Source organism: Lipotes vexillifer, unplaced genomic scaffold (assembly GCF_000442215.2).
Source record: "Lipotes vexillifer unplaced genomic scaffold, Lipotes_vexillifer_v1.1 scaffold77, whole genome shotgun sequence".
Lineage (NCBI taxonomy): Eukaryota > Metazoa > Chordata > Mammalia > Artiodactyla > Lipotidae > Lipotes > Lipotes vexillifer.
Window position 1 is genome coordinate 2,159,377 of NW_006792456.1, and position 12,260 is coordinate 2,171,636.

Here is a 12,260-nt window from a genome sequence, read left to right on the forward strand (position 1 = left end):
AGATGGAAAAAAAGAAGGAGAGAAGTGATACTATCAAAGTGGTTTATATGGGTTAGTGATTTTCAAATGCTTTTAAATTATGAAACTTTTTCTTCAATCAAATCTTACACAGTAGAACTCAAGAATAAAAAGAGAAACAATCCAATGTAAAATAGTGGACAAAAGATTTGTACAAACACTTCACAAATGACCAATAAGCAAACGAAAAAGTGCTTACCATGATTAGTCATCAGGAAAACGTAAGTTACAAACATAATAAGATCACACTATCTACTCCTCAGGATAGCTAAATTTTACAAGTCTGACAACACTGAATTATCAACTGGAAATCTCTTACATTTTTGATGAAAACGTAAAATGATACAATCATTTTGGAAAAAGATCTGGCAGTTTCTTAAAAAGTTAAACACACATTTTTCCCGATAACCCAGAAATTCCACTCCTACATATTTATTTAAAAGAAAGAAAATATATGTCCATAGAAGATTTGTCCAAAAATGTTCATAGCAGCTTCATTATAACCAAACCTGGGAAAAGCCTGTATCTACCAACAGCTGTGTGGATAAACAAACTTTGCTATATCCACACAATGGAATTCCACTCAGCGAAAAAAAGAAAGGATTATTGTTACACACAACATGAAGAAGTCTCAGAAACATTATGAGTGAAAGAAGCCAGAAACAAAATGGTTCCTAATTGATCATCCCATTTATATGAAGTTCTGAAACAGGGAAAACTAATCCATGGTAAAAAAACATAGGAATAGTTTTTTTCATCTGAGGGTGGAGTGGGGGTGGGGATTGACACAGAAGTTAGCATGAGGAAACCTCCTGGGGTGATGATAATATTCTACATCTTGAGAGGTGTTTGGATTATACAGGTATAGTATATGTTTGTCAAGGCTCATCAAAAGGAACCTTAAAATTGGTGCATCTCAACTATCCATAACTTTTCCTTAAAAAATACTAAAAAAATATTGAATCCTAGGTAATGCTATGTAAGTTGAAACAGTTAGGGGTAAGTATCCTGATGTCAACAATTTACTATGAGTCACAGAATCTAAGTAGTGGGTTTCTGGGAGTTCACTGTATCATTCTTTCATCTTACCCGTATGCTTGAAAATTTTCATAACAAAATCTTGGAAAAAATCTTACACAGAGCTCAATGTATAAAATACAAAAACACAGAGTGACTCTGGTTGGAGCAGGAGTGGGGCCCCAGAGCCCCTACCTTGTTTTCTGGGGTTGTCCCTGAGGAGCCTTCCTGGAGCTCTGGGAGGTGGAAGAACACAGCCTGAAATTACTGCGATAGATAGACAGCCCTCCTGCTCAGGCTGGGGATGTGGATGATGAACTCCCAAGACCAATACTAAATTCAGCTCAGGAGCAAGATGCAGTAGTACCGTGGGGATTTCAGGTATCTAAACACCTGCCCAAACCTTAGTCCACTAAAACCAGGATATCACTAACTTCTTGACTTGTCCTGCTAGCAGTCTCGATTCAAAAAATGTAGAAATAGTGAGGAAAATTGCTACACAAAACTGAGTTCTTATCAAATAGGAAGGGCTGATAGGTGACAGTAAAGTGGTGAGTCACTGGGAGAAGGCCACCAGATGGCTTTGGGATTAGGGATGGACAATGAAGGGAACACTGGACATACTCAGAAGTGTATACTGGAAAAGGCCACCCAAAATGATAATCTGATGAGATTCTAACAAATGAGGAAGGAAAGAGGAAGGCATCTAAAGAAACCAAAGTGGCTGAAGACGTAGCTGGAGCAAAAAACCAGGGACGAACACAAAAGTCTTCTACACACAACTTTAGTACCATTTCAAGAAAGCAAAAGTCAAAAACTAAGACAACTGAAAAGGATTTTAAAGATGTAAACCCATGCACATATGGTCACCTTATCATTGATAAAGGAGGCAACAATATACAATGGAGAAAAGACAGCCTCTTCAATAAGTGGTGCTGGGAAAACTGGACAGCTACGTGTGAAAGAATGAAATTAGAACACTTCCTAACACCATACACAAAAATACACTCAGAATGGATTAGAGACCTAAATGTAAGGCCAGACACTATCAAACTCTTAGAGGAAAACATAGGCAGAACACTCTATGACATAAATCACAGCAAGATCCTTTTTGACCCACCTCCTAGAGAAATGGAAATAAAAACAAAAATAAACAAATGGGACCTAATGAAACTTCAAAGCTTTTGCACAGCAAAGGAAACCATAAACAAGATGAAAAGACAACCCTCAGAATGTGAGAAAATATTTGCAAATGAAGCAACTGACAAAGGATTAATCTCCAAAATATATAAGCAGCTCATGCAGCTCAATATCAAAAAAACAATCAACCCAATCCAAAAATGGGCAGATCTAAATAGACATTTCTCCAAAGAAGATATACAGATTGCCAACAAACACATGAAAGAATGCTCAACATCACTAATTATTAGAGAAGCACAAATCAAAACTGAAATGAGGTATCACCTCACACCAGTCAGAATGGCCATCATCAAAAAATCTACAAACAATAAATGCTGGAGAGGGTGTGGAGAAAGGGAACCCTCTTGCACTGTTGGTGGGAATGTAAACTGATACAGCTACTATGGAGAACGGTATGGAGGTTCCTTAAAAAACTACAAAGAGAACTACCATATGACCCAGCAATCCCACTACTGGGCATATACTCTGAGAAAACCATAATTCAAAAAGAGTCATGTACCACAATGTTCATTGCAGCACTATTTACAATAGCCAGGACATGGAAGCAACCTAGGTGTCCATCGACAGATGAATGGATAACGAATATGTGGCACATATATACAATGGAATATTACTCAGCCATAAAAAGAAACGAAATTGAGTTATTTGTAGTGAGGTGGATGGACCTAGAGTCTGTCATACAGAGTGAAGTAGGTCAGAAAGAGAAAAACAAATACCATATGCTAACACATATATATGGAATCTAAAAAAAAAAGAAAAAAAGTGGTTCTGATGAATTTAGGGGCGGGACAGGAATAAAGACGCAGACGTAGAGAATGGACTTGAGGACATGGGGAGGGGGAAGGGTAAGCTGGGACGAAGTGAGAGAGTAGCGTTGACATATATACACTATCAAATGTAAAACAGATAGCTAGGGGGAAGCAGCTGCATAGCACAGAGAGATCAGCTCGGTGCTTTGTGACCACCTAGAGGGGTGGGATAGGGAGGGTGGGGGTGGAGATGCAAGAGGGAGGGGATATGGGGACATATGTATATGTATAGCTGATTCACTTTGTTATACAGCAGAAACTAACACAACATTGTAAAGCAATTATACTCCAATAAAGATGTTAAAAATTTTTTTAAAAAATATAAAGTGAACTATTGGAAATACAAAACAGAAAAAAGGACGTATTTAGGGCTAGAAGAAAAAGAGAGAAAAGATAGGAACACTTCTTACATCAGATGGTTTAATATGAACAGAAAGCAGATTTAATGATGTCCTCTATTAAAGGGAACGCTCTTCAAACCAGAAAGGGCCAAAGAGAGCTCCTGTCCTTGAGTACAGACACGTTTAAATGTGACCATAGAAATAAGGTCAGTAACAGCTGAGAGTTTAGAAACCAGGAGAGGCGGCATCCAAAAAAATAGGTTCCTGTATCCAAAAGGGAAAACAAGTAGACTCTGGCAAATACTGATTCATGAGTTGATGCAATCCCTGGAAAATTCTAGGGTGAATTATTACACACAAGGTTGATAAGCTCTTGGAAAAGGAAGTAATGATGACCAGGCAGCAACGGGGGTTCACTGTGAACTAACTGCTTATCTTTTATTGGTTGGTTTATTAGGAGAGATTAGGGATACCAGCAACACAATCTGGCTTTCAGCAAGACATCTAAGTTTTAATGATGTCTTGTTGGATTAGAGACAGAAATGTGATCTCCATGAGGACATGGTCAGACAGATTTAAATGTCTGTTACTGATACGTGTGCATTAATGAATAGAATGCCAAAATGAATGGGGGCTCTTGGTGGTGGTGGTGTTTAGTTGTTCTGTCTTTTTCTTTCCATGATTTGGAACTCACACTTGTGAAATCAGAGGATGCTGGAAGGGAAAGTAAATACTTTGTTTTTGTTTGTTTGTTTGTTTTTTTGCGGTACGTGGGTCTCTCACTGCCGTGGCCTCTCCCGTTGCGGAGCACAGGCTCCGGACACGCAGGCTCAGCGGCCATGGCTCACGGGCCCAGCGGCTCTGCGGCATGTGGGATCTTCCCGGACTGGGGCATGAACCCGTGTCCCCTGCATCGGCAGGCGGACTCTCAACCACTGTACCACCAGGGAAGCCCCAAAAGTAAATACTTTGAAAAGGTATTTCAAAGATGTTGACAGGCTGGAACTAGGGAAAATAAATAAGATATATCTTATTTGGTACAAATACAAAGTTCTGTACTTACTCAGGTTTTAGAAAATCAACTGGATAAGTCCAAGATAGGGGATAACCTTAACATGTGGGGGAATAACATTTACGATTCAGTTGTGTGGTATGGCAGCCAAAAGAGTTGATGCCATCTTAAGTTTGTTTTAATGCAAAAATAAAATCAAAACAAGAAGATGAATCCTACTGTACGCTGAGCTGGTCAGATTGCATCTGAATCACCGAATTTGGTTTTATTTTTTTTAATTTTTATTTTATATTGGAGTATAGTTGATTAACAATGTTGTGCTACTTTCAGGTGTACAGCCACTATGGAGAACAGTATGGAGGTTCCTTAAGAAATTAAAAATAGAGCTACCATATGATCCAGCAATCCTACTCCTGGGCATATATCCAGAGAAAAACATGGTTTGAAAGGATACATGCACCCCAATATTCATTGCAGTGCTGTTTACAATAGCCAGGACATGGAAGCAACCTAAATGTCCACTGACAGATGAATGGGTAAAGAAGATGTGGTACATGTATACAGCCATTAAGAAGAATGAAATACTGCCATTTGCAGCAACCTGGATGGACCTGAATTTGGTTTTAAATGAGATGGTTTAAAATGGAATTGAAATGGGTAAGGGAGATGAAGAGTCACAAACTTCCAGTTACAAAATAAATGAGTCAGGGGGATGAAACGTACAGAGTGGGGGATATAGTCAATAATAATGTAATGTCTGAACAAACACAGTGTTTTAGGTCAATTATACTTCAAAACAAACAAACAAACAAATAAACAAACTCATGGAAAAAGAGATCACATTTGTAGTTACCAGAGGTGAGGGGTGTGTGTGGGGGGATTTGATGAAGGCAGTCAACAGGTACAAACTTCCAGTTATAAGATAAATAAGTACTAGGGATATAATGCTACAACATGATGACTATAGCTAACTCTGCTGTATGATATAATGAAAGTTGTTAAGAAAGTAAATCCTAAGAGTTCTCATCACAAGGAAAAAAATTATTTTTTCTTTTTCTGTTGTTTTGTATCTGTATTAGATGATAGATGTTCACTAAACTCTTCGTGATAATCATTTCATGAGGTGTATACGACAAATCATTATGCTGTACACCTTAAACTTACACAGTGCTATATGTCAGTTATATCTCAATAAAACTGAAAGAAGAAGAAACAAAAAAATTTGTCAATGGACTTGATAAAATGGATTATGCTTAGAGGGAGGACGGAACTAGACACCATGTCACTCGGGAAGTGGCTGAAGGAATTAGAGATGTTTAGGCTGGAGAAAAGGCTGTCAGAAGACTGGACTCATTCAACAATGATTCAGAAGGCAGAACTTTGGCTAAAGGAAAAAATTCAGCTCAATATAGAGCAAAGCATTTTAACAATAGAGCTATTTACAAATGAATTGGGCTGCTTTGTGTGGTAGTAAGTTCTTCATCTCTAGAAGTATGCTAGTAAAGACACCAGTCCAAGATGTAGAGAAAAATCTTACTTTGCAGTTTGTGAGATGCTGGATTTGATGTCCACTGATGGCCTTTCAAGGAGGAATTCTACTCCATGAGACTCTGACTCAAACTAGTAAACATAATGTCACAAAGCTTTCTATACAGCGTAAATAACCATGATACTGTAGATTACACTATTGATTGCTTATTCCTTCAATATTTAAAAATCCACTTAGATACAATAGATAGATTTGGGGCTATTAATGAGACTGAGCAAGTAATATATAATAAACATGCAATATTACCTTGACAGGATATGAAAAAAGCTTAACAAAACCAAAATCATCTCCTGTGGCTAAGAGGGAATGGTCTTTGGTGAGACTGGCAGCATTCACATCAGTCACATCACTGTGCACTGGCCAGATGCCCTCACAGGTGGGCCCCAGAACACAGGTCCAAGCGTCCCACTCTATCTTCTCAATCTTGAAAAGAAGGAAGGAAAATTAATATATTTTCGTAAAACCTAGAGATCTTTTTGTTTTATTTAAAAGAAACAAATGGAGGCTGAAGAGTTCTAAATTATGACTTTGCCAACACCAGGCATTTGTTGTATGCTGCAGTGCCTAAGTTCTCAGCTGCATTTTTAAAGTGGTATATGCATTGTCTCAACAACACTGTAGTCAAACCTCCATATATGTTCCCCTAGATAAAGTGAACATGTTGGAATTATGGACACCTGACAATACTAAAGGTTTTTAGTTCTTACCTAGACATTTATCATTGTATATGCCATAAGCTAGATCAGGGTTTCTCAGCATCAGCCCTATTGACATTTTAGGAGGGATAATTCTTCATTGTCAGGGGTTGTCCTTTTTAGCAGCATCCTTGTCCTCTACCTACTGGATGCCAGTAGCACCACCTCCCCAGGTTGTCCCCAGACATTGTCAAATACCCCTGGGAGAGGGGGCAAATTGATCCCGATTGAGAACCACTGAGCTAGATTGATCGATGGGGCTGATCATTTAGCAAATTATTTTAAAAAGTCACAGGACATAACTTTTTAAAGGACTGCTTCCTTGGAGGAAAGAGTAATAAGATTCTGCAGTAATAAGATTCTTAATATTCTTTATGCTCTAGAGAGACCATCTTAAAAACTGGAAGAGCTGTTCATGTTGTATTGCCACGAATATACATTTTATCCTTTAACACTGTTTTGTCTGAAATTCCTGAACAGAAGATTTGCAATTCATGTAGGTTAAATTCTGATAAAATTGAGGATTTTCTTTCCTTTTTAAAAACAGAAAACAGTAACAATAACACTTTGTTATTAGACTTTCCTGGGGGATTTGATCTCATTTACTTTCATTCAAGATCTGCTAGTATACCTTAACATTACAGTTTCTTTACATAAGCACTTTAAAGCACTGTTTAAAAGGGTATAAAAAATCATTAGAGAATTGTAGCTAAAATTAAAGGCCAGATTGCTCTCTTTGGATCTGGAAACTGCTTTCTGGTGCACGTTGCTAATGCACCTCGCCTCCATTTCTGTTGTTTTCTGCTTGGTACCACTGCCTAGAAGGGAAATGACAAGATAAAGACGCAGCCAGGATTTTAGGCACAAAGTGGGGAGGTGCTATACATATTTTGGCCACTCAAATTTCTCCTCATTTAATATTCTGTGTTTCTTCTGGACACATGCAGAATTGGAACCAAAAAGCTGCGGTTCATCCAGTGACTTGGGGTGCCTGAGGCAGGGTCACAGACTTAGGTGATGTGAAGTGGTTCCCCAACAATTACCTCAGTTTTCTGAGGTGCAAGTGGAGTCTCCCCAACTCCTTATGACATCTCCAACTGACCGTCACAGGAAAAGAAGCAGGGAACCTCCCCTCTAGTTCTAGAAACGGGCTTTCTGGCCACTAACTCCCTTACAGATACGAGATTCCATTTCTGACACCTTCCTTGTCCATCTCCAATGCCACCTCTCTGGGTGGCACCTTTCCTGGCCTCATTATATAGGGAGGAATGGGCAGTGAGCTGGCATTGCTCACCCTACAGTCACCCCGACAGAACACCCTTGGCCAGATCTGGACACTGTGCTCTCCAGGGGAAGCATGTCTAACTTGTGGGAAGCTACAGAAATCACATTTAAAATGGAACATTAGGAGTGATCCCTATAACTATACTCAATATCCTGTGATAAACCATAATGGAGAAGAATACGAAAAAAATGTATATATATGTATAACTGAGTCGCTTTGCTGTACAGCAGAAATGAACACAACACTGGGATCAATTATACTTCAACAACAACAACAACAACAACAACAAAAGAATGATCCCTGTAACTGACAAAACCCAAAAGGGGTAAATAAACTTGTTAAAAACCCTGGACTTTAGATGGCAGAAGAGTCCTCCAGGGGTGTCTTCCACAGCACCTCGCCCCAGGCAGGTATGTCATTATCATCATCATTTTGCAGAGGAGGTGACTGGAGCCCACAGAGAGGTTAGTCACTTAAATCCCAGCCTGCTTGGCAAGCAGAGGGAAAGTCGAGCTCCAGAGACTTGGGCTGCTAGTATAGAGCCGGCTTATCTGCACCATGCTGCATCAGATGAATATAAATGGACATTTTAATATTTGGCATAGGGTAAATATTTGCTGGGTAGACTTTGTGTTAGTTTCACCATGACTGTTTCTTACATACACAAAAAGTCTTCTTTGAAAAGGAGATTTTCAAAATCCTTCACACTTAATTGAAGAGCCTGACAATACTGGTGAGTAAAATGATGAGCTACCTCTTTGGAGCTCTTAGTAGTGCCAATACCAGGGTGGTCAGGCTGAGGAGACATTAGCTGGAGGGACTCCCCAACCAACAGCACCAGAGATCAGCCTCTGGAACAATAACTGTACACTGCAGAGGGACAAATTAACTCTTCAGAGCCAGAGCCTGGCACTTCAGGAAGACTTAACATAAATTTCCCTTTGGTAGGTTTTTTTTTTTTAACATAATAATTGCTCATCTGTCCCAAGTTGGCCTCATCCTCTCTTCACCATTTGGTCCGATTGCATCTTATTTTATCAGAAGAATACTTATTTGGGGCACTATAACAGGTGAAGTGATGTAAAATGATGCTGCTTTGTCTAGGCTGTGGAGTCACACACAGACCCCTCTAGGCTAGGATCACAGCTCCAAGGTCCTTTTACTTTCTTGGAGCCTTAATTTCCCTGTTTGTAAAATGAGACTGATAAGTATCAGGTGAGGCTGCTGTGAGGCTTGGATTATAGGTATATGAAGTGCCCGGCACATTCCACAGATGTTCAGTGAAGGAATGACATAACTTAAAATATCCCTTACTCAAGGCTATTAAAGTTTCCCCATATAAATAAGTTAAAGTGAAGACTGATCAGAGATAAATAAACTGGAGGTGGAGAGTGAGATCAATCGATCCATTAACAGTTTCCATTAATACAATGCCATCACCCATAACAACTTGGGTTTCTTATGTACTGCACATATATTTCCTTTAGAAACAATAAAAATATTATGAATGGACATGAGTCCAGATGTCTCTGGGAGTACATGAGAATACCGGGATTGTTTATATTACTGGCTAACTGAAGCTAGAGAGAGGAAGACGCCTGTCCCTCAGTGGCGTACCCTTGACCCTTTTTCCTCTAAGGAAGCAATATTTCCTTTTCTTTCATCGAAGGTTACATAGCGAAAAAATGAGAGAGATTGTCTCCTGGGACTAAAAGGATGTCCTTAGTGCTAATCAGGCAATGACTTTTTGGCCATCGGGGTTCACTACATGGAAGCACTGTGCAGACTGAAAGACAAAAGCAGTGAGCCTTTAGGAAGAGCTTTTAGGAAGGCGTTAGTTCATAGATTCAAAAATTTTATCTAGGCTTTAACTTCAGCAATTTAAAAATGGTGTATGTGGCTAAGAGCACGAGGAAAATATAGAAAAAGGAAACAGTTTGCTACATTAGGTGGTCAGGTTGTGGAATGTTTTGTTTCGAAAAATAATTTCTCTTGTAGAAGGTATTTTTACTATTACAAACAGTAACCATAGAGAAAGCACGTTTCAAAACTTTACGTTGATAAAAAGCTTTGCATAAAATGACAGGACATGTGGAATGGGAAAAGTAATATGTAGCATCCAAATTGTTAGCTCAGTCATTGTCTTCTGGCAGAGAAAAATTAAGCAGAATGCCAACTATGCATTGCTACGTTTGTGGTATAGTAAATCCATATGTCCTCAGAAAGTAGGAAACCAGGCTAAGCAGTCAGATTTAAGAAATGGTCAAGCTTAAAGATACACAAACTATAACTCATATTAGTGAATAATAATTGATAGGTTTTGTTAAAATGCACATACTAAATTTTCATGAAATACTTTTTAAAAAGCTTTGCGTCTGACTGTTACCTCTGAAGGTCTTATTATATGCCGTTTGCCTCTTGGAGCTTCAAAAAAGAGTTGTTCTTTGGCACCTGAATTAACTTGCAGTAATTTCCCTGTTATGATAGAATAAAGTGGGAAGACAATTAAACTCTGCATTTATCTTTTTGTTATAAAGTGATGAACATGATTACAACTATTTTGATTCATTTTAATCAAAGTCTCATAAACTGAGTAAATATATGTTGAATGATCCAGAAGCGCATGTAAAGACAATTACATGGCAAGGTACAAACTCCAAAGCTATGATTTTTAAAAATACGAACCTCATAAAATCTGACCTTGAACATCCTTCAAAACTAGAAGAATCAAGCTTGCTGTGTTTTCCTCTGTTGCACTGAAAGTAGCTATTTTTCCAAAGCCTGACAAAATTTTTTTTTTTTTGCTCTTTTCCCCTGTTGCCTCCTAGCACAGAAATGTAGTAAAAGCAAACTGCTTTGGCAAGAATTATGGCACTGGAAGCAAGAACCTCGTAAGCATTTGTGCTTACTAGGATATAAATTCTAAATTTGCCCTTTAACATTTAGAAACAGGAAGACAAGGACACATAAAACAAACTGTAAATGCTCATTCCATTCCCCCCTTCCTTTTTTACTTGAAAATTTATAAAGAAATCCAAGACTTTCCCCAAAACAAAATGTTGAGCAAAAATAGTCTTTCGGTCTGATGTAAATTTTTAATCTTGGACTCATTTTGATTAATGTTGAAAAAGATTGGATTTCTTAATTCTCCTCCTATCATGTCAATGATCCTTTATGGCTTGAAAATTTAAATGACTCAAAAGATCTACTTTCTAGTATTTTTTCAGCGTGTTTTAAACGATGGAAAATCTCAAACATATATGGAAGTAATAGTATAAAGAAGCCCTATGGGGCCAATGTCCAGCCTTGATGGTTATTAGCACATGGCTGGCCCTGGTTATTAGCACATGGCTGGTCATTAGCACATGGCTTGCCCTGTGGCAGGAACCTCCTCATTCCCTCAACCCAGATTACTTTGAAGAAAACGTCAGATATCCTAACATTTCATCTGCAAATAATTCAGTGTACATATGCACACTAACATTTCCTACTCTCTTTCTTCCATAACTATTTATATCTAGTAGCCTTGAAATGTCCTTCGTGGAAAAAATAATAGCAAAATAAGAACTCCGTGTTACATCATGTTCTTTAAAGTTTAAGTGGGTACCACCTAGGTCTGAAATCTAGTTTGGCTAAACTTCAGGAGTTGCATGTCTGTTTCTAAGTGACTAATTAAAAACAAGGTTCTCTCATTTCCTAAATGAAACCTGGATCATTTCCAGTTTGCTAAGTTATAAAATAGTGATTAGGGGGTTTGCCTTGGCTGTGAGGAGCAAGTTAATCTGAAAACGTTTTCTCTGAAATGGGCCCGTCTTCCGGACTTTATGGCTCAACATACACAAATCAGAAAAGAAAAAAGGGAGTTAAATCAGCTTTGGCTATTTAGCATTATATGAAAATGAGTAATCAATATTTTCCCAATGGACTAGATATATCTGCAAAGTATACTTTTAGAATTCTCAAGAGTGACTGCAAATAACAAAGGATGTGGGAAAAGGATTAAAAGACTCAATGAAAACATTCTTTGAATATAGATAATTTTAGATATTTTTGGCCATGAGATCGATACTAAGAGAACTCAAAGGATTGTAGCTCTCAGATAATCCTAACAACTCACTTTACACCATAGTTTCAAAGATCATACTTTACTTTAAAAACAACCCAAAAACTATAAAAATAGCTCAGTGAAGTATTTTCTGACTGCAGGAATGTTTACAAAACCACTTCTGCAAGCACCAGAAATGCTTTGCAGCTCCACAGACACCTGTGGGTACCTACCAAGCCCACGCCCTTCCCTGAGAACTGCCCTCCACCATGGGCTGGGCCCCTGCCGT

At 38.4% G+C, this 12,260-nt stretch overlaps 1 protein-coding gene across 1 annotated transcript in view; it reads right to left on the reverse strand.

Moving 5' to 3' along the window:
• Positions 1-12,260, reverse strand: part of EML6 (EMAP like 6) — a 325,099-nt gene that overhangs the window by 59,261 nt on the left and 253,578 nt on the right. Inside the window, exons 24-25 of the mRNA XM_007465682.1 lie at positions 10,313-10,401; positions 6,193-6,369 (exon numbers count right to left, since the gene is read on the reverse strand). Of these exons, the coding sequence (XP_007465744.1) occupies positions 6,193-6,369; positions 10,313-10,401 (266 nt within the window). The remainder of the gene's footprint in view (positions 1-6,192; positions 6,370-10,312; positions 10,402-12,260) is intronic.